The sequence below is a fragment of the Heteronotia binoei genome, chromosome 6 (assembly GCF_032191835.1).
Source record: "Heteronotia binoei isolate CCM8104 ecotype False Entrance Well chromosome 6, APGP_CSIRO_Hbin_v1, whole genome shotgun sequence".
Classification (NCBI taxonomy): domain Eukaryota; kingdom Metazoa; phylum Chordata; class Lepidosauria; order Squamata; family Gekkonidae; genus Heteronotia; species Heteronotia binoei.
The window spans coordinates 122282116-122308451 of record NC_083228.1 but is presented as its reverse complement, the minus strand read 5'-3'; the positions used below and the strand labels follow the sequence as shown (position 1 = coordinate 122308451).

The 26336-nt window shown below is 42.8% G+C and overlaps 1 protein-coding gene across 1 annotated transcript in view; it reads right to left on the bottom strand.

The window, feature by feature from the left end:
• Window positions 1-410: 410 nt before the first annotated feature.
• SEC62 (SEC62 homolog, preprotein translocation factor) overlaps window positions 411-26336 on the bottom strand; it is a 34201-nt gene continuing 8275 nt past the window's right edge. Inside the window, exons 2-8 of the mRNA XM_060242502.1 lie at window positions 21166-21274; window positions 20046-20151; window positions 18272-18488; window positions 14258-14350; window positions 7762-7822; window positions 6004-6123; window positions 411-2524 (exon numbers count right to left, since the gene is read on the bottom strand). Of these exons, the coding sequence (XP_060098485.1) occupies window positions 2040-2524; window positions 6004-6123; window positions 7762-7822; window positions 14258-14350; window positions 18272-18488; window positions 20046-20151; window positions 21166-21274 (1191 nt within the window). The 3' untranslated portion in view covers window positions 411-2039. The remainder of the gene's footprint in view (window positions 2525-6003; window positions 6124-7761; window positions 7823-14257; window positions 14351-18271; window positions 18489-20045; window positions 20152-21165; window positions 21275-26336) is intronic.

Sequence of the window (26336 nt, the reverse complement as noted above, 5' to 3'; positions counted from 1 at the left end):
AAAGATGCTTGGTACGCACCAGGAAAGGTGTTGGCAGACGCAGTGCTGCCCATGGCTACCACCACACTGGGGACCCCTGAGGCTGAGGCTTGAAAACTGCCACCGAAGACTTCCAGAAAAACGAAAGCTGACCAATGCTCCCTCTAAGCTGAGTTAGTGTGAGCTAGCTCACATTTTTCTAGCCTCTGGCTCACACATTCTTGTCTCAGCTCATGAAAAATGGCCCTAGAGCAAACTAATTTATGCAGTAGCTCACAATTTTGATGCCAATAACTCACGACTTTAATGCCAGTAGCTCACAAAGTAAAATTTTTGCTCACAAGACTCCACAGCTTAGAGGGACCACTGAAGCCGACATATAGTTTCTTTTCCCGACTGCTGAGCAAGAGGAATAAGCAGATCAGACCGCATTTGTGAATGGTTTTTATCAATGCACACATAAAATGTAAATAGTTGCACAATTGGGAAAAAATTAACATCTTCAGTCAAAACACTGGTGATAGGAAAAAGTAGTTCTGGGGGGGATGGGGGTGGGGGAGGGGAGAAAGGAGAGATCGGTTAAAGTCAACTATTGAAAACGCAAGCAGATAACCAACATTATTTCCTCACAGTCGCTTTGCTAAGAAAGAACTGAACTGGTATTCATCATTTCAGTTTCAGGCTGAAATGTTTAATGATTCAGAGGAATGATATAAAGTCTTAAACTTTTAAAATGTTTATAGAACTAAACACACAATGGTCTCCCGAGTCGGTCAAAGAAGGGACACACAAGAGAGAAAAGCAAACAATCAAATCTCCTTCCAGTTTTTGAGAAGTTGTTTGGTCTTGCCCATATTTTAGATGAGAATTACTGCTGCTTCTTTTTAAAAACAACAACTTTGTTTTGTTTTGTTAAGCCTATCCTTCCATAGAGGTGAATACTCTCTTGTGGCAGTGTCTACTTTGTCAAATACAGTACTCTACTTTCTGAAGACAGAAAGGGAATAGGGGGTGGGGAAACACCAAAGATTAACATTAAGGCATACGCTGAGCTATGCAGTCTTGCTTTTGTACAATCAGAATCAGTTTACTTGGATCTGAATACGTGGAATGTTGTTGGCACAGAGCTAAAGCCGTGGCAGACGCAGCTGCCGAACACACCGGTCAGGTCCTTATGACTTGCATATCCCCTAAGACGCTCACACACGCATGTCCTGAAATGGCTTTTCGTTTTACAAATCAGAAAGTGGATAAAACCTCCAAATAATAAGTAACGGGTAAAATAAGGGGTTCGCTTTATTTGTAATGTTATATACAGAATACACTTCTCGGATTATGATGGGGGCAGGTCAAGACAACAGTCGTAAACCTCCAAAATGATGCTGCTCTTTTTCTTTCCCCCTGCTGCAGATGGGGGGTTCTTTGCTCTGAACCAGATGGACAGAACAGTCTGGATTTCCTAAGCTGGTCGCACACGGTTTTAAAAGGAAAAGGAAAAGCTTTAAACCCTACAGTCAAGTTGTTCTTAACTTCTGTCTTCAAAAAAGACCAAAAAAAAAAAAAAGTTCTAAGAAAAGTCTTACCAGTTTTATGACGATTAATATCACTAGAATGAGATGACAACTGCTTTGCTGAATATACCGATCAATTGACCTGCTGGAAATAATATGAAATTTGGTCGTTCAACAACTACCTTCTTAAATTACTGCTCAGGATAAAAGCCTTTAGTTCCAGAAAGCATTAACGCCATCTTCCCAACTATTATTATGTTCCTTCATGTGTTTCATGCCTCACCTAGAGAGAGAGATTAGAACATCTACTTATTGACAAATTGGTAACTGATAGCTTTTATAAATGGATGTTACTTAAAACAAACTATGCCAGGTTCAGGGGTTCTCTTTTATCCGTAAAACAAAACAAAAAAACCTTAGAGTCTAAAGCTGTTTGGCTAAGCTGCGTACGTCAGCAAATAAGAGAGAAAAGAATGCTATCAGATGGTGTACCAGCCAACAAAGAAAACCCGACTGCTTGCACAATATTTAGTCCATGCTACAGTTAAATTATGATTGTTCGTGTAAAGGCCCAGGTTCTCCCTCCTCTTCCTCCTCCTCCTCTTCATCGTCGTCTTCTTCACAATCCCCTTCGTCCGTCTGCTGGTCTAGTTCCTCTTTTGTGATCATTTCAAAATCATTTCCATTACCGCTACTGTGCTGGGATCGGTCATCCTCCCGTCTGTCACTGTCTGTGTCTGAATGCCGCTCTCCCCCAGGGCCCTCCGACCCAAAGCTGGCCAGTGGATCTGCTTTACCGTCCTCGTCTTCCTTTTTCTCAGTATCCGATTTCTCGTCGCTGTCAGACTTTGGCTGCTTTTTGGAGTCGGACTTCTCTTCTTTCTTTGAGTCGGCCTTTGGTCCTTTGTATTCATGCGTGTACAGGGGCCTGAAGGAGTCGATGAAGCCAACGTCTGCTGTCAGGTTTGGCAAGAACCAGAAGTGGTGCCTTCCACCCGTTATCAGCCAGATGATAAGGAACAGGATGCAACGGGCTGCAAAAAGAAAGAAAAAGATGCCCACATTTTTAATATGATGTTTACAAACCACAGAGGTGCATTTTTAAGACCCAAGGACAAATATCCAAAACTGTAAAACAAAATGACAATTCTGGGTGAAATAGATCAGGTCATCTCATCCAGCGCAAATCTGAGGTGTGCATGAGGTACCAGAAAGGTCTCGGTTCTCCAATTCTTTCAGAGATACTGTTCTTTTCTATCAGCTATACATATTCAATCACCCAACTGTTACTATGCTCTTCATGTTTTCAAACTGTCTCAGCATTTGCTGAGATGGTGCTTGGCTGGCTGCTACTCTCTAAAATTAAGCTCTGAAGTAAAATCAGGGTATACATCCAAAGAGTGACCCGGGCACCATTACACAGTGATAAGAGACTGTCCCTATTTCAAAGATATGAGTAGGGATTTTTCCAGATCTCTGGAAAAGAGTTGAAGGAGAGGAGCCACACAGAAATGAGATAATAAAAAAAAAAAACCCAGGATTTTAAATTTCTGCCATAGAACTGAAACCCCTCGGCAGCATCCTTAAGACAACAAGATAACAGTTTGGTTTGGAGATAGGGTTACTGAACTAACTAGTATATTTTTATAGGTGCATGAGCTCAGTTCTGTTACTCAGAAGTAAGCCCTGTTGAGTTTGAGTGTACGGTTAAAAGGATCCCAGTGGCTAACTTTATGGCTAAGGGAGCACATGATCAAAGCCATGAAGAGTCCCTTTCAAAGTCTTGCAAAAAGTGTGTGCCGCTTGATCCTATGCATGTTTATTCAGAAGTAAGTCCCATCAAATTCAGCGAGACTTGCTTCCCAGTAGAGACGAGAAGGAAGAGGCTTCTTCTTCTAAGATGGAAAGGAAAGAGACAGCTAAGGGGGGGGCATAACAGAAGTTTATAAAATTATGCAGAGAGTGCAGAGAGTTAACCAGAGAAATTTTTCTCCATCACAAAATATTAGAACTCACGTGCATCCAATGAAACTGATGGGCAGCGGTTTCAGGACAAACAAAAGGAAATAATGCTTCACGCAGAGAGTAATTAAAATGTGGAATTCTCAACCAGAGGATGGATGGCCACAGATATGGACAGTTTTAAAAGGGGATTAGGCAGATTCATGGAGGATAAGTCTATCAATGGCTACTAGCCATGGTGGCTGAGGAAAACCTCCACATTCAGAAGCACTGTTCCTCTGAATCCCAGAGCCAGGAGGCAACATCAGGGGAAGGTCACGGCCTCTATGCTCTGTTGCTGGCCATCCAGGTTGGCCACTGTGAAACAGGATGCTGGACTAGATGGACCACTGGTCTGATCCAGCAGGGCTCTTCTTATGTTCTTAACTGCCAAGGCACAGTGAGCAGCAGTAGCATCAGGATGCTGAGCGATACATTTCTCTGGACAGAGGAAGATGCTCATTTGTCAGCTGCTCACCCACAGCACATCTGTCCAGCAGCCATAAGATGCTAAACTTCAAAGGTAAGAAAGAGGACGCACACAGGCAAATGCCATCTGCTACATGGTGCTGCAAATTTGTTTGTTTCTACCAGCAATCGACAGACCTCCACCTCCACAGGGAATGACAATCAACGGGAAGGAAATGTTTCTGGTGGCAGAGCAACAGGCAGGCTTTGGGCTCAGCACCTGCTTTCAAAGCCACTGTTCATTCCTGGAGCTTGGGAAGTTACAGTGCAGGTGGGAACTGAAAATTTGCTTGGAATGCCTGCACTCAGTTTGAGTCAAGAGTCATAATTTTAAAAACTTCTATTATGTCCCATTGATTGTCATTCCCTATGGAGATGGAGGCCCGTTCACTGCTGGCTCATTCCCTACCCAGGGTTAGAGAGCAGAGCCTCCAGGGCTGTTTTGTTCAGTGAGAGATTGCTGACTTCCTGTTACTTCCTGTGCACCCAGATTTATATCTGTGTGGGCAGTCTGTGCCGAGGGAAGCACTTCTGGAAACTAGAAGGGGACCCTGGAGTTCCATGCACCATGAGGAAATTTTAAGTCACCGAGGCAAGCTGGCTCCCTGATTTGCTGAGCCCTAACCGAGCTTTCTATTTTGCTGATTCCACCATGGGAAAACAGACCTTTGTGATCTAATGAAGCTGATGGGCGGTAGGTTCAGGATTGACAAAGGGAAATACTACCTTCCACAGAGAGTGACTGTGGAATTTGCTTCCAGAAGATGTAGTGATGGCCACAGGAATAAGCAACTTCAAAAGATAGATTCATGGAGGATAAGTCTGTCAATGGCTACTAGCCATGGTGACTAAGGGGAATCTCCACATTCAGAGGCACCAAATCTCTGAAACCCAGAGCCAGGAGGCTACATTTATTATTTATTTATTCATCATTTTTTATTTATAACCCGCCCTTCCCTCAATGGGCTCACGGTGGAGAAGAACAATTAATAAAATGTACAGAATTAAAATTAATTCATAAAATCAAACAATATGACAACCTTAAAAACACGTCAAATTCTGCAGACGGCGATATCAAATCGCATCCACTACTCCCATACATCCCCCAGCTGGTATAAGACAGATGACATAGCCTTAATGTAGTGGGTCAATTCAACATCAGGGAAAGGTCTTGGCTTCTACGCCCTGTTGTTGGCCCTCTGAAGAACTGGTTGGCCACTATCTGAGGCAGGATGCTCGACTACGCAGAGCACTGATCTGATCCAGCAGGGCTCTTCTTACTTCCTTAATTGTTTAAGGGCTATTCTAACGAATGGAACGCATGCAGAGGCAATACCCCCAGCCCTACAGCAATGCCCTTCCTTTAGGGATACCCAATTGTCAGTGACAGGAAAATGTAAATAGATCCAAGCAGGCAGCCGTGTTGGTCTGAAGCAGTTGAAGAAAATAGGAGTCAAGTTGCGCCTTTAAGACCAACCGATTTTTATTTAGAACGTAAGCTTTGGTGTGCTCTTAAGCACACTTCATCAGACGAGGAGTCCAGCACAGACTGCTGGATTCCTTGTCTGATGAAGTGTGCCTAAGAGCACACGAAAGCTTTGGTTGGGCTTAAAGGTGCGACTTGACTCCTGCTTTGTTCAGGAAAATGTAAACTGATCGCACAAAGCACTTCCCACTGCATTCGCAAACCTGTGGGGGAAGGGTCATGCAATACAGCCCTAAAAACAAGTTGTTCCTGCAAGAGCAGTCAGAAAAAAAGGCTAGCAAGACTTTGCCCCAGGGACTGGTATACTTATGCTGCCCCAAGAGGCAGAAATGGCATGCAGCAGAGCTGCTCACAGCTGCAAATCTGTTGTGACAAATGCCGGACGGGAGGCAGCTACATTTCAAATGGCCCAATGGTGACATGCAGTGGTCAACTGGGAAATATTCATATCATGTAAGCCAGTGGGGAACTTTCAAGGAGAACTGTGCAGATGTGGAAAGGGGGTGGGGGGAGAGACAGAGAGAGAGGAGGGCAAGAAAGAAGTCACGATATACTTACCAACAGCCAGTAGGAGAATGCTAGCCACAAAACAGCCTGCCCCGACACTGAGATAATAAACACCTACTCGCATCTCTGCAGGCCAAAGTGGGAAGAGAGTTGCCGCTATAACAGCAATCACTGTTAGAGAAGAGACAGACAAAGCGTGAGAAACAGGGGCAGAAAATAGTCTGAGCGGCTTAAAAACCTGCTCCTACATTAGTCAGCTGAATAAATACAATCATAAACATGGATCTTCTGCAACGGCCACTAGCTGAATCTGGAAACTACTGGTTTTCAGTTTGGGGGGGGGGGGAAGGCCACGTTTTGAGTCCTCATGCTTGCATTATAAAGATTAAGGGTATTGTTTTCAGACTGTGAGTATAATCTCCTGCACAACCCTGCATTAAAAGTTGGTGCTTTTCATGGAAGAATTTCTGTTCCCTACCCTATCAGACTAGACACGGCCTTCTAGCAGACAACAGGGAGGAACTCCTTCACAAGTCCCTGAAATGCCAGCAGCTACACTCTGACCTAATTGGAACTGAACTACCAAATAGGGAAAGTTTATATGGTTGGAAATTACTGGTCTCTGGCGACGCGCAAACAGAATACGTAAGTCATAATTCCAGGATTTTCTGGAAGCACCAGAAACCATTCCCCACATTTTGCATCTATAGTGTGACGTCAATCATAAATGCCTGACACTTTCCATCAATGCCTTCTGCATGGTCCCAACCGGCTTACAGCCAGAAAAGCTGTTCCAAGACCTTCTTGTGCTCCCAGACAGGTAACTAAAATGTGGTTGCCTGTGTCTCGTAGTGGCCAAGAATCATGAGACTAGGACTCTAAGACTGTAGAAATATGACTTTGAATTTCTGCAGATTATGCTGTTTCTTATATTAAACATTCCCTGAATTAGGCAACACGGTCTCTTCAGTACTACACACCTATTTTGAAATATTCTATTCACTGCTCTTTAGCACATAATAAAGTAATACTCAACAGAATCAGGAAGAATAACTATCTACCTACCTACCACTGTGTGTGTGTCAAAGAAAATATATTTGTCAAAGAAAGCGCTTCTACTCTGGTGACTGTTTCTATTGTGTCTACCAAAGTGCAGACTTGCAAGAATGATCCTTCAGGAAAGAGCGAGTCATTTTCAAATGATAGAGATTTTAAGAAGACAAGTTATCCACTGTAATAATGAAATGTGCTGCTATGGAATAAACGCAGAACGTTTGTAACCTGCCTTTCTGCTACACAGCAACCAAGGCAACTAACACAACACCCCCCCCCCCAACATAACGTGATAAAACAGAACCATAAAAGCTTGCCATAGTCTGAAGCATCCCAAAGCAACAGCAGTCGGATTAAAAGACCAGCGCCATATGTTTCCACTAGCAACCTCCATCCCCTCCCCAATGTTCACACCACTTCATCATGTAATAATAATAGCTTCTGGACCCTTTTCAAATGCGGCCTTCAGAGTGTTGCAAGCATCTAGCCTGGACATCACTACAGTGAGGGTGGGGGATCTACAAAATACTTGTTCAGTTGCCGGCATCAAACTGATGTTTCTGCCTTATTTGCAGAACGGCTGCCCCCTCCCCATCCCACTAGACCTGGGATCCTGAAGCAGGTGGTACATCACTATCAGAGCCAACTGGTAAACACTAAGAAGACTTTGCCCCTGGGAAAGCCACAGATGTGCTAAGAGGCAGGTGGCTTGTTTGGTATGACTGCCCGCGTCACTCATTACTCACTGTTACTTACCAAGTATAAGTCCCATGGCAAATGTTTTGAAATGAACGGGGTCATAGATCCATACATATACCTGGAAAAGGGAATGATTGGGTGGAAATTAGACCGGGCTCTGAAAGCTAAAGACTTCTGAGAAAAGCTGCTAAGAGATTATTTGTTTCCCCTATTTGTTTCTTCATCGATGCAAGCACACACAGAAGCTACTTGGGTGCCATCTAACATTGACAAACAAGACAGAGCAAAACCCCTAAGCAGGCTGACTAAGCTGGACGAGTGGGCAACAAAATGGCAAATGAGGTTCATTAAGCACATACAAAGCGACGCGTACAGAGGTTTAAAAATGAATCCCACCTATTTAATGTTCTGAGCTGGCTGTGATTCTCCAGAAGAGAAGGCTAGCTCAATGAAAATGTCAACGATGGGTGTTGTGGAAGGGAAAAATTAACAATGGGGTACATTGCAACCAGCAAAACAACTGCAGCACCTTCCCTACAAGGAAGTCTTACCTACAAGGAAGTATTACAGCATTTGGGGATTTCCATATAGTAATTTTTTCCCCACCCCAACATGGATGGCCCAGGGTAGCCTTATCTTGTCAGATCCCAGCAGCTAAACAGGATCAGTGTCCGGATGGGAGACCACCAAGGAAGTCCAGGGTCGCTACACAGAGGCGAGCCACGACAAACCACCTCTGAAGGTCTCTTGCCTTGAAAACCCTACAGGGGTCGAGGGGTCGCCAAGAGTCAGATGCACTTTCCACCATTTTGCCCTGACTTAAATGGCCCGAATCTCGTCAGATCTCAGAAGCTGAGCAGGGTTAGCCCTGGCTAATATTTGGATGGGAGACCTCCAAGGAAGTCCAGGGTCACAACACAGAGACAGGGAATGGCAAACCACCTCTGAATGTCTTTTGCCTTCAAAACCTATGGGGTTGCCATTCGTCGGCTACTACCTGATGGCACTTTCCACCACCAATTTCTTTTTCCTGCTGCAGCTAATAATTCCCATTTCCCTGGTGCTGCTACGAGAGAAACAATGTATGTGTGAAGGAAGGTGGGCTTCCCCCCACCTTCCCAGTACTGCAGCCCTGATTTGAACCTCTTCTCCCTGCTTAATTCAGATGTCAGAAGATCTTACAGATCTTGCTCATAATGGAAAGTCTGACCTTACACAGGGATGCATATAGAAGGTTTTAAAACCTTGCATGGCAGAGAAAAGTAGCTTGTCTCACTCTCTCAGAAGACCTCATGAAACTGACTGGCAACACACAACACGAATTACGTTATGGCATTCACTGCCATAAATTGTGGCAATTACTATCAGCTTAGATGGCTTTAAAAAAACCAGACAAACTCATGGAGCATATGTCTATAACTGGATACTACCCATAGTGATTAAAAAAGAATGTCTATGTTCAGACGCACTATATCTCCAAATACTTGGTACTACAGGCAGCTGTGGCTTGCTGGCTGGGTCACAGGAAATGCCCCAGTACCCATAACAATGAATGGCTGAATGATGAAGGAAAAGTGGTGCCCTTTCTGGTGGGAAACAGGAGGTGGCCACAGTACAACAGCCAGCGTTCTGAGCAGAACAGTTCACACCCTGAGCAGAATATAACAACTGCAATCTTAAAATGGGCAATGGGCAGTGCAAGACCAGATTACTGCTGAGTGGGCTTCCTGTGTTAAGGAGTGGCTGCTCATCCACAAAGCTGAGGGAACACTGACCACAGTTGCAAAAAAGCTGCAAGTGCATGGCTACTGAGTGGCTGGGGAACCTGGCATGAGCGCAGGTGATGTCACATGTTGGTGCTTGGGTTCCATAAGCTGCCCAGTTGCTGCATGCCTCCACAGTGCTGCAGCTGTGGCCACAGCAGCTCCACTGTCTCTCATGAAGCTGCTTTATACTGGGCCATCACGGTCAGTATTGTATACTCTACAAGAAGAGATTGGATTTATACCCCACCCTTCATTAACCAAAGGAGTCTCAGAGCAGCTTACAAATCTCCTTTCCTTTCCCCTCCCCACAACAGACACCCTGTGAGGTACGTGGGGCTGAGAGAGCTCTCTCAGAACTGCTCTCGAGCAGAACAGCCTTGAGAGAACTTGTGACTGAGTCTGACCCAAGGTCACATCAGCAGGTGTATGTGGAGGAGTAGGGAATCAAACCCGGTTCTCGTAGGTAAGAGTCCGTGCACTTAACCACTACACCAAACTGGCTCTCAGACTAGCAGCGGCTCTCCAGAATCTAAGGTAGAGGTCTTTTGCATCAGCCACTGCCTGGTCGTTTTTAACTGGAGATGCTGGGGATTGAACCTGGGACTTCTGCATGCAAAGCAGATGCTGTGCCACTGAGCCACAACCCCCTCCCCTCTCTCCCTTCAGCAGCACAGTGGTGAGTGCCGGGCTGTTCCTCGCCACCCACTCCATGAGCTGCTGCTGGCTTGGGGGACAGGCAGCAGGGGAGGGCTGCAAGAACAACAAAAAGCTGAATGAAAAGCTAAAAATAAAGCAGGGCTGCTAAAAAAGTATTAGAAATTCCACCTTAGAATGAACAAGGATTCAGATGAGGGAACAGAATAGCACAAATGAAGGGATGGTGTGCATCTGTCCTCCCTGCTAATTTTAGAACTAGTTTTTGAACACAGGTAGCTTTCTGCCTTCTTAAACAGTCATACTTCCAAGTGGCAGAAGTCCTCCAAGGCTTTTTCCAGATCTGCTACCCAAAGCGAAGCTGAGGACTGCATCTGGGACTATACAATCTCAAAGCATGCACCTCTAATACGCAACCATTCCTGTATAAAGTTAGAAAACAACATCTACAGCCATGAAGGGGCTAGAGACCGGACTCTGACATCCAGCTTAACAATTAGAACACAGTAGTCACAGTGTTCCTCAAAAATAACTGATGCAAGGGATGCGAAGACGAAGGCTGATGGGGAGAAAAACAGGGGACATCAGCAAAAATAGCTGAGTAGGAAGGAAACCGAAATGCACTTAGACAAAGGAAAACATCTTTGCTGAAAACAAATTCCAGATAAAGAGTATCTATTCTGTACAAGGATAAAAGTCACCCAAAGGTTCTACAGCTACAAGCAACACAGTACATCATTTTACTGCAATCCATTAAAAAAGGAGATCTGCCCGTCCCAAGGGAATGCTCAGCTACATAATACTACGGTACTCTGAATAACAAACACAGATCCTTTAGCAGAACTTTAACTGTTTGCTCAATGAGTACCATTCTAGCTGGATTGAGCCCCTTATTCAGTGTGTGGCAATTCAACAAACACCAGAGGATCACAGCATAATAAACCTTCTAGCTGTCTAGTAAATCTCACATGTGTTAGAACAGAGGAGACAATATAGTCACATGACCAGTGAGAATGGCCAACAGCTTACAGTTCATGAATAGCAAGAGCTGAGCTAGACACACACACACACACACACACGACTCTACTGTTCTGGTTAACAAGTCATTCAAAAGGGATACAAGGATTTTAAAATTACTGCTCAATGGGAAATGTCCTTGAAATGGCTCTTTGCCATGCAATAATTCCGTGCCTATTCATCTTAGAAAGGTACACGGCATTCATTTATTTTACAGTACATATTAGACCTTTTTAATAGAAGATCATGGGGTGTACACTAAAAAATATTTCCATCTTTTCTAGCTCAGTTCCATAGCCTTCTGAAAAACTGCATGACAGCAGAAGAACACATTTGACTTGTGCACTGGCTACAATTTTAGAGACTCACCAATTTTGTGAAGGGGACACAGGAACGTCATAATAGACCTCGTTCCCAGATTCTCACATCATGGGCTGCTATATATAAAAGGAAACCAACACAAACCTCTTCCAAATGACACCTTTGTGTCCAGATTGATTGGGCCAGGAGACAGGAATTCTAACCCAGCTTTCCCCAGCTGTCTGTCTACTTCACATCTTTTGCCTTTACGGACAGTGGTGGAAACCAGTGTTGCCATGCACTTTTCTTTCCATCACTGTCCCACTTCTGAGAACTGCAAGAATGCACTTAGCCTTCATTTCTGCAGCTTTGCTTCAATTTCTGTCTTTGATAGAAGACATCACCAGCAGAGCAATCCAGGTCTGCTTGGCTTTAATCAAACTGGGGGAAGGATAAACATCTTCTCCTTGACTTGAAATCGTCCCTTCTATCTCTAGCACAACTTGTCTGACAGGAGAGGGTGATTTCAGCCTCAGCACTGCAGCGTCTCATGTGGCTATTAGTCCACAGTTGCTGTGACCAGTGTTCCCTCTAAGCTGAGTTAGCATGAGCTAGCAGATTTTTAGCCTCCAGCTCACACCTTTTTGTCTTAGCTCAGGAAAAACGGCCCCAGAGCACAACAATTTATGCAGTCGCTCACAACTTTAATGCCAGTAGCTCACAAAGTAGAATTTTTGCTCACAAGACTCTGCAGCTTAGAGGGAACATTGGCTGTGACCCCAAAATTTCCCCAGATTTAGAGATGTGAAGGCGGGGAAAAGCTGGGGGAAAATGCGCAAGCACCCCATTCTTTTTCTGGAGACTCCCCCTCCCAGTTTTTCCCCTGGACAATTTGGGGAGTACTGAAAAAAAGACTCCTGTGAAACATTTCCTTGTTTTAGAATGAGTTAAATGCTTTCAAAGACAAGGTGGGCACGCTCTAGATATATACAGCTCTTAAATCCATGATGCGTTTCTGCTTTTAAAAGGTTACCCAGTCTTCATGAGGGGACCATGTAGTTAGTGCTTTGAATGCTTCTCAGCTGTTGTCCTTTTGACCTGACTCTTCCCCTGTGGATGATCTTTTTATCTCTTCCTTAAACCACTCTGACACATATACCCACACACTTCTGAAGATGTGCACCTTGAAGATGTGTAACTTTGGTCTTAAAAGGTGCCAATGGACCAACTGCAGACCAACATGGCCACCCACATGAACATTTACCCACAGACAGGGTAACAAGTAACTTATTGTCCTACCTTGCTGGACCGAAAAAGATCAGAAGTGAGTGGGGCAGAAACTGCATCAAAGTCTCCAAGGAAAACTCTGGAAGTTTAATTGAGAACTAAGCTCCCTAACCAGCAGCCACAAAAAGAAGACAACAGCATTTAGCTGGAACGACATCTAACTGAGCAGATATTATTACTGAAAGTTATAAATGATGCATTTTATGTTGTTAAAGCAGAAAAATTAGTTTGCTTTGATAGGACAATTAGCATTGCACATGTTTCAATTTCCCCCAAAATTTTCATTTTTTTCCCCAGACAAAAAAACCAGGGGAAATAATTCATCTTTTTCTTGTGACTTCAAAACCAGAAACTTTACATCTCTTCCCAGGATTGGAAAGGACTGCTGTGGGGAGGGAAACACAAGAAAGATCTGTGACTGTGGATCCACAGATTTCTATATCCAGACCTTTGGTGGAAATTTTCAGGATATGAGGGCAGAGCCATTCTAACAACTATATATATGTTGTGATACTACAACCTGTCCCACCTACCACAGCCATTGTGCGAGGAAATAATAATTACCCATTTCTACACATTATGATTTTGCAGTAAGATTTCCTTTATAATTTTTAAAATTTAATTTAGATAGGCCTTCTTTGGCTATGCAAATATAAAGATGAAGCCAAAGAGAGATACACGGAAAACAGCCAACAAACCGTGAATGATTACTAATGCCAATACTTCCTAAATACATATAGTCTACATTTTTTATCGGTGACAATTTCATAGGCAAGTATGGACCTCTCAAGTGTAGAATTCTTAAAGCAAATACATGCGTTGCCACAGTACAATAGATCTTTTACAGTAGGGGTGGCCAACGGTAGCTCTCCAGATGTTTTTTTGCCTACAACTCCCATCAGCCCCAGCCAACATGGCCAATGGCTGGGTCTGATGGGAGTTGTAAACAAAAAACATCTGGAGAGCTACCGCTGGCCACCCCTGTTTTACAGGCAATGAAGCTCCCAGTGATCTAAGACAATAAAGTTCTTGTGGAAAAAAGTTCTCTAGAATTTTTCAATGTCCATAAAGTGCCAAGAGCTGGACTCAGTAGTTGAACGAGAGGTGGGCTGAGATGACCAACTACTGATTCAAACTCTTGGCACTTTATGGACATTGAAAGATTATAAAGAACTTTTTGCACAACCACTTTATTGTATTGGATCACTGGGAGCTTCATTGCCTGTAGAAGATCCATTGTACTGTGGCAACGCATGTATATGCTTTAAGAATTCTATACTTGAGAGTTCCATACTTACCTATGAAATGGTTGTTAATAAAAAATAGACTATATAATATTTAGAAAGCAATGGCATTAGTAATCATTCTTCAACTATGCAGCAACATATCCCTAGTGATGGTATTAGAAAGTCAAAGAAAAACAGAGTTGGACTAATAGATTTCACTACATTTTATCGCCTTACGGAAAGCATTACATCAAGCCACAAAACATCAATATTTCCATAATGGAGATCAGTCAAATATGGTACCTCATTTCCATCCAGGAAAACTTGATCTTCATGAGGTTCAAGCTTAAATTTTCTCTTTGTTTCCTTCTTCTTAGGGGTGCCAGGGCTCTCATCCTACAGACATATATTGCAAATAACTTGTCAATTAAACAGCTGATAAGCACTTCCCAATTAGCTGGAACACAGAAGCAAGCAAATTATCTTTGGGATGCAAGGAAGACAAACTTTTCCTTTCTCGTGCTGCTTATTAATTTGGAAAAGCAACACTGACAAGGAAAAACAGGTTACAGTTTTGATTGCAGAGGTTGATGTACTCTAGGACTACCTATGTCCTTAAATCTAGAGATCTTTCAGGTATCAACTGGAAACCTGCACACAGATCTAAAAATGTAACACCAAGCCTCGTTTATTTCACGCATGGCTGGTTTGTGAAGCCATGATCCAGCTCAAACCAACTTCAAAATACAATTCTGTATCTTGGATAATCAAAGGGAGCAGAGCAGCATGTGCTCAGAAGATGAGACTAACCATAGTTAGTTTAATAAACAATAGCTGCATGATATGTCTGCTCTAAGCCTATTAACTGAGGTTTATTATTTAATCTGGCAGACTTTACTGACCACTCAGTGGAGAAAGAAACTGTGACTGATTTTTTCTGCCTGTTGATCATCTTCCCCTCTTTACAGAATTTAAGACAATCTATTTCTTCTTCAGTGTCATACAGATCAGACCAATTCACAAATGTATGTTGTGTCACATGTGCTAACATGGATTAACTAAAATGTGCATCTTTTTTAAAAAAAACCTGTAAAACCAACTTACTGTCCTGCCCTCAGTCCTTCCTCTTAAGAGCATAAGAAAAGTCTCCCTGGATCAGACTAGTGGTCCACCTAGTCCATCATCTTGTCTCACACAATGACCAACTAGTTCTTCTGGAGGTCCAACATCAGGGCGCAGAAGCCAAGGCCCTCCCGTGATGATGACTCCCAGCACTGGCATGCAGAGGTTTGCTGCCTCTGGATATGGAACCTCCCTTCAGTCCCCGTGGTTAATAGCTGTTGATTGACCTCTCCTCCATGAATCTGTCTAACTGCTCTTTAAAGCCTATCCTACAGGAATCTGTCTGATCTAGTTCATCTCCCACTTTCCTCTGAAGCTCTCTGCTCATCTTCTCTCTCCCTCCACACAGCGATAGCCATAGAAATTCTCTTATCTCAGCTCACAGGTCACAAGGACAGATATGACCCAAAGTTGGCTTTAAAAATAAAAAAGCATGCTTTTGCTAAAGTTAAGCACTTTTAAAATCCGTTTAAGAGGCACTTAACTTTCCCACTGAAATCAATAGAAACTTAAAGTGAATAGCGTTGGAAGGACTGCACTTAATAGTTTTTGTTTTGTTTGCTTTCTCCCAATGCTACATGTGAATAAGCATAACACTGATAACTGCAGAGAAGGCAACCCACGCTCCCAATAATTAAACCAGCACATCATCATTATACTTTAATACCAGACAAACGACAACCAGTCCTCTATGCATTCATTTGTCTTTTACCCTCTGACTCAAATATATTCCCAGCCTCTTGCCAGATTTTAACTGAACAAGCATGAACTTGAGCACAGAAATGCATCTCTAGCTGGCTGCTATTTAGATTCTGGATGTGAATATTAACATTAATAATGAATTTACTTGTCACATTTCCCCGCTCTACCTCACATAAAAGAATAATTGGTGAGTCCCATGGAAGTTATTAACCTACAGTATCTTTAAAGAGCGCCAACATTATTTTTCAACATCTTTTACTTTAGAAGCAAAATCACTTGATGTGAATGAAATTGGAACAGAAGTCTGTTAACAGATAGCCAGTTTGGTGTAGTGGTTAAGTGTGCGGACTCTTTATCTGGAAGAACTGGGTTTGATTCCCTGCTCTTCCACTTATAGCTGCTGGAATGGCCTTGGGTCAGCCTTAGCTCTCATAGGAGTTGTCCTTGAAAGGACAGCTACTGTGAGAGCTCTCTCAGTCCCACCCACCTCACAGGGTGTCTGTGGTGGGGGAAGAAGATAAAGGAGACTGTAAGCCACTCTGAGACTCTGATTCAGAGAGAAGGGCATGGTATAAATCTGCAGTTTTCTTCTTATCCTGCCACCTGGATCAACCACATCTGAAGCCTTCCTCCAGCACAAGGAGCCATTCTTTTTAACTTAGTTCTGGAAGCTACCCTGGTCAGAGTTGGTGTGGGTTTGTGTTTCCCATTAGTACAACCATTCACAGACCATAAAGAAGAATGTGTATGCCTGCCCTATCCCTTTATCTCAGATTGCTAAAAAAGACTGACCAGTCTATATTGCCCAACTTCAGGGCTAAGTAGAAACCTGAACCTAGTCCTATTCTGACATGCTTATCAATACACCAAACTGGCTTCACACCCTCATTTATCTGTCTCTGTGTTAAGTGCAGCCAAGCCATTCTCGACTTATGGCGACCCTACTTCCTGAAAAGAAGCGCAAAACTCATTTCAAACAAGTAGGTTAATGCATCAGATACTTTAATAACCAGATAAACAACAGATCTTTCTAGGACATTCTATATTTCTAGATAAAAATCCCTCAGCCTTTGATTATTCTATGCATTTCACATTTCCTTAGGTTTGACCTTGTCAGTACCAGAAGAGCAACAGTGTAATCGGATCTATGGAAAGTTACTGCTGCTTAAGCCCACTGAAATCCGTGGGTTTGGAATGGAGTAACTCTGCACAGGACTGTTAGTCTCTTAAATAAACCCTGGAACACAACTCCATGTGTATAGCACACCGTATTAAACATCAATTAGAACTTATGCCTGTAATCTGAATACTGTATGTAATAGTTATCGCTAACGTCTTTGTCCCAAACTAGATGTTACATCATGTTAATACATGATGAACACAGGGATTAGCAGTCAGACAGCAGCTGTGAGTTCTTATTGGAAAGTCAATGCTGAAAATCTACAGGGGCTTAATTTGGATTGGGACCACAGCTGGAGGAGGGCCCTCCACACTGTTTTCCAGACCCAAAATGGCCTCATTGAAGGCTGGGACAAATAACACTCCCCCCCCAGGCCATTTGGAGTTGAGAAAATGCCAAGGGGACTAAAGTCCCTTTTTCCTCCACAGCATTGTCCCAATCCAAATTGGGACTTTACAGGGCTTCAGAACTGAATTCCTGTGGCAAACTCACAGCTGCAGGATGGCTTCAAATCCCCATGGCTATCACATATTACAAGTAATGTCTAATTAGGGCTTTAAATGCCAGAGCAGAGGGGAAAATGAACACCTATATCTGATACTCCTCCCCTAGATCAAACTTTCAGATATTAATCTATCCCATTTATTTTTGCATCAGATTACCACAGATAATAGATGCACGCTGCTCAATAATTAATTTTCAACATTAATTGAAATAAATAAACATTTTCACCATCCAGAAAAACACGCTTAACCTGGAATTTTGCTTACTAAATAAATTGTATTTAATACCTTTGCTACGTTGTTTGGCAGTTTTTTTAACTTGTAAAACTTGTTAATATAACCTGGGATGATTATATTAAGCGCTGCAGCCAAGACAGCTGTACAGACATTAAAAACTGGATTAAGAGAGAGGAACAGAAGAGTCTGGGTTCACGAAACCTTTTCCCTTTGCCATTACACGTAAATCTTGGCAATCCAGCCATTACAATAGTTTACTTCCTTGAAGGAGCAAGGAAGAATTCCAGTACACTTTACTTTGCAAGATGTTTTAGCATGTGGTTTGCATTCTTTATTTTTATTGCTCTTCTTTTCTTGGGGCCCTGAAACCAGACTCTTAATGACCTCTGCTGAAAATTTACCATTTTTCCCATTTGGGTCCATATTTTTAAGGACCATAAAGTAACGCAAGAAAAGATGCAGCAAGGAAAAATTCATACCAGAGTGTATCCTACACACCTTCAGAGCAATTCGTGTCTTATGAAAGAAATATTATTCCATTTGATTTTAGCCAGGATGGCAGTTTACACTCACCTTCTTGCTTTCTTCTTTCTCTCCATCCTTTTTCTTTTCCTTCTCTTTTTCCTTCTTAGCTTTTTCTTCTTTTCCACTATCCTTTTTGCTCTTTTTTTCATCTTCTTTTCCGCTTTCAGTCTTTCCTTTCTCTTTTTCCTTTTCTTTCTTTATGTCCTTGTCCGGCTTCATTTTCATCACTTTTAGTGCCCGATGAAAAAACTGTTTCTTTAGAAGCCTGGAAGGAACATTAAATTTATACTCCATTTGCTGCTAGAATTGATTTATATGGACAAAAGCTTTAGAACTACGATTTCCCTTAATCTTTATTCTACATTGCCTATATCTTTAGAGAAAATTTGGTAAATTTCCTTAAATAAAACACATATCAGTCAACAGCCAGTAACAGTGGGTCTGGCATTGAAGTACCCTGTTTGAATTATGCAATTCTGTCAGCATACCCTCAGGGACCGTTCAGACTGTTAGGATAGCAAAATCAAAAAGCACCAGCAAGACAGAAAAATACTTGGATTTATACCCTGTCTTTCACTCAGAGTGGCTTACAATCTCCTTCCCTTCCACTCCCCACAACAGACCCTTGTGAGGTAGGTGGGGCAGAGAGAACAGCTCTGAGAGAACTGTGACTGACTCAAGGTCACCCAACTGGCTGCCATATGAAGGAGTGGGGAATCAAACCTTCCTTCTAATCAGAGGGCAAAACAACAATTATGAGGGTATCTTGACCGCTCCCAGCCAGGACTTGCGCAGTGCCCCTACCCCCAATGGAGTCCGATATCCTCGACACCCAGGTGAGATGGGCGGCTGAGGAACTCACCAGTCAGTCCAACCCACCAACTGAAGAGGAGCTGCAGCCCTGCCAAGGAGCTGCCCTGAAAGGCCTGAGAGCCATCCCCAGAGCTGCCAAGTGAGGCCCTGTTGCTGCATTGTTGCCAGAGAGGGAAGGAGTGGCGTGGCCTCAGGAGAGCCCAGGCAGTCCCTGGGAGCCAGCCAGGGCCAAGGCGTAAAGTGCATTGGCACCCCCAGGGCTGCAGCAGGCCCTGTGGGCCTGCTGCAAAGAGTTCAAGGAATGTGGGAGGAAGCAGGGTAATGGGTGCAGCTGCATCTTGGGACCTGCCTGAGCGTCCAGCCTTTAAAGGGAATAGGGCTAAGCCTATGGGGGGACTGGGAGGCCAGGAAGTACATAAAAAGGGGAGCAGCCACAGAGGAAGCCGATGAGGAGATGGCAGAGCTGGAGACTGGTGGAATACTGACAAAGAGAGACGATGGAAGCCAATCGAATTGCAACCAGCTATGAAGGCAGCAGGGTGAACTTAACCCAGCCTACCACCCAGTCTGAGACCTCTGGCTGCACCTTGGGGTGGGACACTATGGGAAAGTGCGATGGTCACCCTGGGGAGGGGCCAACCAAGGAGGCAGGGCACAACAGAGGAGCAGATTGGAAGAGTTGGATTTATACCCCAACTCTTACTCAGGAGTCTCAGAGTGGCTTACAATCTCCCTTCCCTTCCTCTCCTCAGCTGTGAGGTAGGTGGGGCTGAGAGAGCTCTGAGAGAACAGCACTGAGAGAATTGTGACTGACCCGTGTGGAGTAGGGAATCAAACCCGGTCCCCCAGGTAAGAGTCTGCTATTCTTAACCACTACATTAAACTGGCTCTCAGATCTTTAGACTGAGCGAGCAATAATTAAGATATATTTAACACAACCTGTTTTTCACTATAACTTTGAGACAACATTTCTGTTTACCACCATAACTTTAAAATACTAAGTCTCTACCTGTTACAATAGTCAACAACAGACTCTCGAGTTGTAAACAGGGCCTCTTCTCCTTTCTTGGCTTTTGCCCACTTCGAATCCAAAAGGCAGTCCACAGCTTTTGAAGCTGAAAGAAGGGAAGGAAACACAGAAGAAAGGTGATGCCTCGGACTTTGATCTACCTAAATGGAAATTTACAACTTTTTTTTTTTTAACCTCAGGGAACCAGTAATGGAATTTTCTCTTTGAAGATGACTACCCCGATGGCATCAGAGACTAACTGGAGATGATGGGCCTTGAACCAGGGGTCTTATGCATTCAAAGCAAGTGTTTTAACACAAGGTTCATGTGCAATCTTGAGCTGTGGCACTCTTCCAAAGTAATTCACTAGCAGCCTCTGCTGTAGCCCTACCCATAGTAAAGCATCATGAAAGAGTTGTTAAATGGCAGTGATGTTGTATGAGTAGGTATCTCTCTCTATAAACTCCACCTAACTGCAAGATGCAATTCTGAACAAGCTACGTCTGTGTTGGTTCACCATCACAGCCAAAAGAACTTTTGAAATAGCAAACAAGCAGAAACCTCATGTCACATGGCTATGTCACAAATCCCTGTGGTTTTATCAGTTCACTCTGAAAACACTGATGCTTTCAGAATTTCAAAGTTTAGCTCGTGAATTTCAGCTCCAAAATTAAGCAGACAGGACAGTTAAATAAACTGGTATCCATAGTATAGAAATCCCATATGTTACTGCTTATGCGGAAAAGATTGCAATGACAATTATTTGACAAGAAAAAAAAGAGGGTTGGGATCATCCTTCTATTTGTTACTGTTTCCGCTGTCCTAAAGGGGCATCAACTATCACTAACTGAGGGAGAGGTAGTGCTTTTGGCACTGATTATACGTGTTCTAAATGTCCCAGTTTATCACGGCACCTGGGAAAAAAAATTATAAAGACTGCACATATCTGTTGCACACAATAACATCAGTATTCTACCTATTAAGCAGGAAAATGATAGACTCTTCCATTTGCACCCTGAAATCCAAGGTTGAGTATGGGACCCCCAGCATGCCATTTTCTCAATAATGTTACAATCTTGGGAATTCAGTAACCGTACTGTTTGGATAAATGCAACCTTACCAATGAAATAGTCAACTCTGTGACCCATCATGTTGGTGGATTTGGTGGGACAATTGAAACGGAGATGTTTAGCAACTGCCTTCTCTTCTTTGAATGGCTCACCAACCTCCTACAAAAGAAATATGGAATAAATACATATTTAAAACTCAAAGCTAGGTCATTTTCATTTCGGATTTACAGCTGACTGAAATGATATGGATATGAAATTATATTAGGGAATTCAAAGCCCATAAATTTTCTCATTCAATGTTTGGCTGCCCTGGCTTGTACAAAAAGCTTGGCTCAAACTTATTTTGTCTTTAATACATATCAATGAAGGAAAGGCTTATCCTGCCATCTAAAGGAAACTGTAAGCCACTCTTCTCTTGAAAACTCTCAGTAGACCAGTCTGGCTTCTAAGTTTGTTTATTTTAAATAAAGCTAAGATGACATAGTCAAAGTGGTGGAAGAGCTCCACAGCTTTAGGGGCTGATACTAATTTTCTGGTCCATTTTAGGTATGGTTTGGAGCCAGGTTTGAGAAAGAGATGTCTTGGTTAACCTGGTTAGCCATCTTTGTTTAAAGCTGAGGTGTTGGTTAAAAGATGGGGCTAAAACCCAGGAAATTTCATTACCTAGCTCAAACCCCACCCCTTCCTCGACAGCAAGCTATTATCTTTCAAATTCAGCTCTCCCCCTGCAATCTGGGGGTTAGAATACTCATTCACTGGAGTTGCTGTGGACTGAACCTGGGAGCTTCTGCCCATGAAGTAGATGTGTTCTACCACTGAACCAAGCAGAGCTGCTATAATTATTACAAGAAAGAAAAGGTATGTGAGGCACTCTGAGCACTTGAAACGCTATGGAAATGGTATTTTTTTAAAAAGTGGTGGACAAATAAAGCGAGACTCCACTTGTTCTTGACCTTGCAGCAACATTTTATGAGCATCAAGTTCTGCACCACTCAAGATGGCTGAGGTCCTGAGGACGAGGTATACTGCTTTGCAATGGCTGTATTTCTTTCTAATAGGCTGAGCCTGAGAGTAGCAATGTAGTTCTGCTTCCATGGGATTTTACCTGTACGGAGATCATTTGGTACTATGGAATGCAGGGACATCAATTGAATATTGACTGTTTTATTGCTGATCATAGGTATTTTATTGTATTGAAATGATGACTGGCGGGTTCAGATTAAATTTTTCACACCACATTGCATGCCATCTAACAAATCAGCTATCCTGAGTAAAGCACACTTAAAACAAAATGTATTTCCAGCTAAAATGCTGAAACTAAAGTACCAACGTGTTTTCATAGCACTGCCATACCTTTTTGTGCTGCCCCCCCTCCCACAACCTTAATGTTTCAAACATTTCATATACAAATAAGGGTTGGCAGCCAAACAAGGCAGAACCGTAAAAACAAGCTAGATGAATTTTGCTATTAAAATCCCATGCAAAGAAGAGTCTTGGAGTAACTTGCAATTCACTCCCTATCCCCACAACAGGCACCTTGTGAGGCAGGTGGGGCTGAGAGAATTCTGAAAGGACTGTGACTGGCTCAGGATCACTCAACGGGCTTCATGTGGGGAAGTGGAAATCAAACCCAGTTTTCCAGATGAGAGTCCGCCACTCTTAACCACTACATCACACTAACATGTTGAATTACTTGAACATTATTCAGCTCCAGTAACCTTTAATGGCATAATGCTTGAACGTTATTATCATTGTAGTGACATGTTGAAATACTGTATTAGTTGAACAAGCTATTAAAAACAAGCTAAAACTCTGTTTAAGAAAGCCTACCACCTACTCCATGAAGGAAAATCATGTTGAGCCTGTGAAGCAAGTTTACTGATGACACAGCTAAACTAGTAGCAGAGTATAGTAAGGTCAAGGCTGGGCAAAAACTGTCCAGCAAATGCAACAGGAAAGATACAAAGCTCTGAGATTATTATTGCCTTTGCTGAACTCATCCAAAGCTGCAGTTCAAGGCATTGCTACTACGAAGGGCTGTGATTCAGCTAGTTCTCTACTATAGTATAGAGTAGTAAACAGAAAAGGAGAGTTTGCAAAGGGAGAGTACACAGAAAATGTAAGGGTGGGATTATAAACTGCCTTCATTCACAACGGATTTCTGTGATTCCAGTATCAATATTTAAGTTCCAGAGGAAGGTAAAGCATCTCATACACAATTCCAGTGAGACCCAGAAACAAAAATGCTTTAGGATTAAAGTAAACATTAACCAGGGTTTAGAAACTGGAGACTAGGATCATGTTCATTCCCCTTCCATTCCCAAACCCACATTTCCCTGCCCTTTGCTCCTAGCTTGGAGGTGGGGTGTGGATTAACAACAGCAGTCTGTCTCAAGGAAGATCTAGGTGGGCAGCCGTGTTGGTCTGAAGCAGTAGAACAAAGTAGGAGTCACATATCACCTTTAAGACCAACAAAGTTTATTCAGAATGTAAGCTTTTGTATGCGTGCATACTTCTTCAGACAAAGCTTTATCTGAAGAAGCATGCATTCATACGAAAACTCACATTCTGAATAAAACGTTGTTGGTCTTAATGGTGCAACTTGACTCCTACTCTGTCTCACGGAAAACCTTCTGCCTTGAACCATCTACCCAGAAACTATTACACAAGAACATCATAGTTGCAATACTGCTGCAGCAGATGGGTCCAGAAAAGTGACCACCCCAGCCCTAAACACACACACAGAATAAACGCTATTCATCTCAATGGAACTTCCCAGGTAGTTCCTATTGCAGGGATGTAGAGTTACAATCACAGGTTTTGGTTATGATGCTAGTTCTGCCAATCCAGGGCAAGGCTGGCAGCAAGGAGTAGCTTCAAATGTGACTTGGAGTCCAATTACCCACAAAGCACTATGGGTTGGCTCCAGCCAGTTATTTGTCCAATCACGTACAATCCCATTGTTAATTAAGTGCCCCCGTTCCACACGGCTTTTTGACCATGCAGGTCCCATGATCGTCAACTAGAGCCTTTTTGAGCTGCTCTTCCCTTTTCCACCAACAGAACAAAAAACAGGTTGGATCCAATCCTCCATTTCAATACCGCTCCAGCTTCTTCCTCTAGATGGAATGATGCACCACCCACCAAGAAGCTAACTCTACAGTCTTTAAAACTACAAATCAGCACCTCATTTCCACAAAGGTCAGGAGGAAGCTGCGGATGGAACAGGTGCGTTTCTTCCGGAGTCTCCTCTTCATATTCCCACATGATATCTTTGAGCAGAAATGCACAGGGGTCCAAGAAAGTGAGCGTGTCTAGCAGATTTGTTCTTAATGGTAAAGAAGGCACATGAAGCAGCTGCCAGAAAGGACTGGAAGCCAGTGCAAGCCAGTGCTGGGGAGGAAGTTACGCAAATGGGAAAGTGGTGTCTCCTTACATTAAAACTCTTGCTGATTCACCTGATAATGACAACATCGGTTTTTTGCTAACGGGCTGTTAGGAACAGTGCAATACAATTGTCTAAGTTATTTATGCAATATGCAATCCTGGAAGCTTTCAAGAAACTCACAGATCTTGCTTTCAGCTCCTTGAAATGTGTTGTTTGCAAGTCAAGGAGGGACAACCTGTTGCACACTGGGTAACTATACCAGAAATACATAAACAGTAGTAGTCTTCCAGCCTATTTGCACTTCTTTATATACATGTGATTAATCTTATTTCTATGAACATGATAGATCAGCCTTACAGTTACCTACTTCCCTGGGAAGAGTTATTAATTCCCCCCCACACCAAAAACCCCCCACCAACCTGCAATGCATACGACAGAAAGGATTTTATAAAAATACATGGTAGACACAGAGGGTCAGTGTCAAAGCTGGAATGTTTTGAAAGGTTTTGCTTTTGGTTCATGATCAGGTATCCACAGTTACCAACTCAGACTGCAATCCCAGAACTATTAATTCAGGAAGACACTACAGCACTCTCAGATCAGCAAGTGCAGTGAATTATGAACTCCCATTATCTATCCCTGTCCTTTCACTTATGGAATCCCTCAAGCAGAAATGAAATACAACAGTCAAGAACTCCTAATTATCCTATTTGTGTCTGCTTTTAACAGTGCCACCCTAAGCAGAATTACACCCTTCTAAGCCCACTGAAGTCAATGGGTGCAGACGGGTGCAACTCTACCCAAGATGGAACTGTAAATCCTATAATGTACATGCAATTGGAAATTAACTGACATGGCAAAAAGTTATGTCTCAGTACTGGACCTACAATTCATGCCTACAAAAAACTTCTGCTTAAAGATACAAAGTATATACAAAAAACAAAACAGTCCATAAATCTGAACTTCCTGCCCTCAGCCTCTTATTTTCCATTGTTGTTGTTGTTGTTGTTGTTTTTTTGGGGGGAGGATATAATCATATAATTTTGAGATAATATTGTTCAGTCTCCTTTTTATCTCACCCAGGTACACATGAAGCTGCCTTATAGTAGCCATTTACACATAATCCCTATGGACATTGGCTGAACATGTGGGGAGAGACAGCAAGCATGATCGATGGGTTGTCCGTATGCTGCAAATGCAGAGGAAGTGTCTGTGCCTACACTCCCTCCTGTGATTGGAAATGCTGGTTTTCAAACACTGCTGACTACAGAGAGCCATGAACACCCAAACTGAACCTTTGTGTACAGGCATTGTGCTCACAAACCCGTAATCCTGTGGAAAGAGGGCCAATATGCTACTGAGTCAGACAATTATCTATCAAGGTGAGTTCTGATTGGCACTGGCTCTCCAGGATCTCAGGTAGAGGGCTTTCTCAACACATGCTGCCTGTTCCCTTTCACTGGAGATGCTGTGGATTGAATCTGGGAGCTTCTGTGCATGAAGCAGATGTTCGACCACTGAACCACAGTTCCAACTACACAAGCAAGTAACACATGATATAAAGGATCACCACAGAACAATGTCTGCCCTACATAAGGGAATTCATTTATCTACATTAGCCCTGCATTAAAAATGTAGTAGAATTATCCTAAAGTCTAGGATTAAAATTCAAAATCCATACATGTTAAAGATAATTCAGGAATTCTAGTATGGTTTTTAAATTTAGTTCATACTTCCTCAGTACTTCTTTAAACAACTTCACCATGCAAGTCCATGGTTTAGCACACAGTGGGTTTGTTTATGCATAGAACAAAAAACTGAAAGAATCCATTG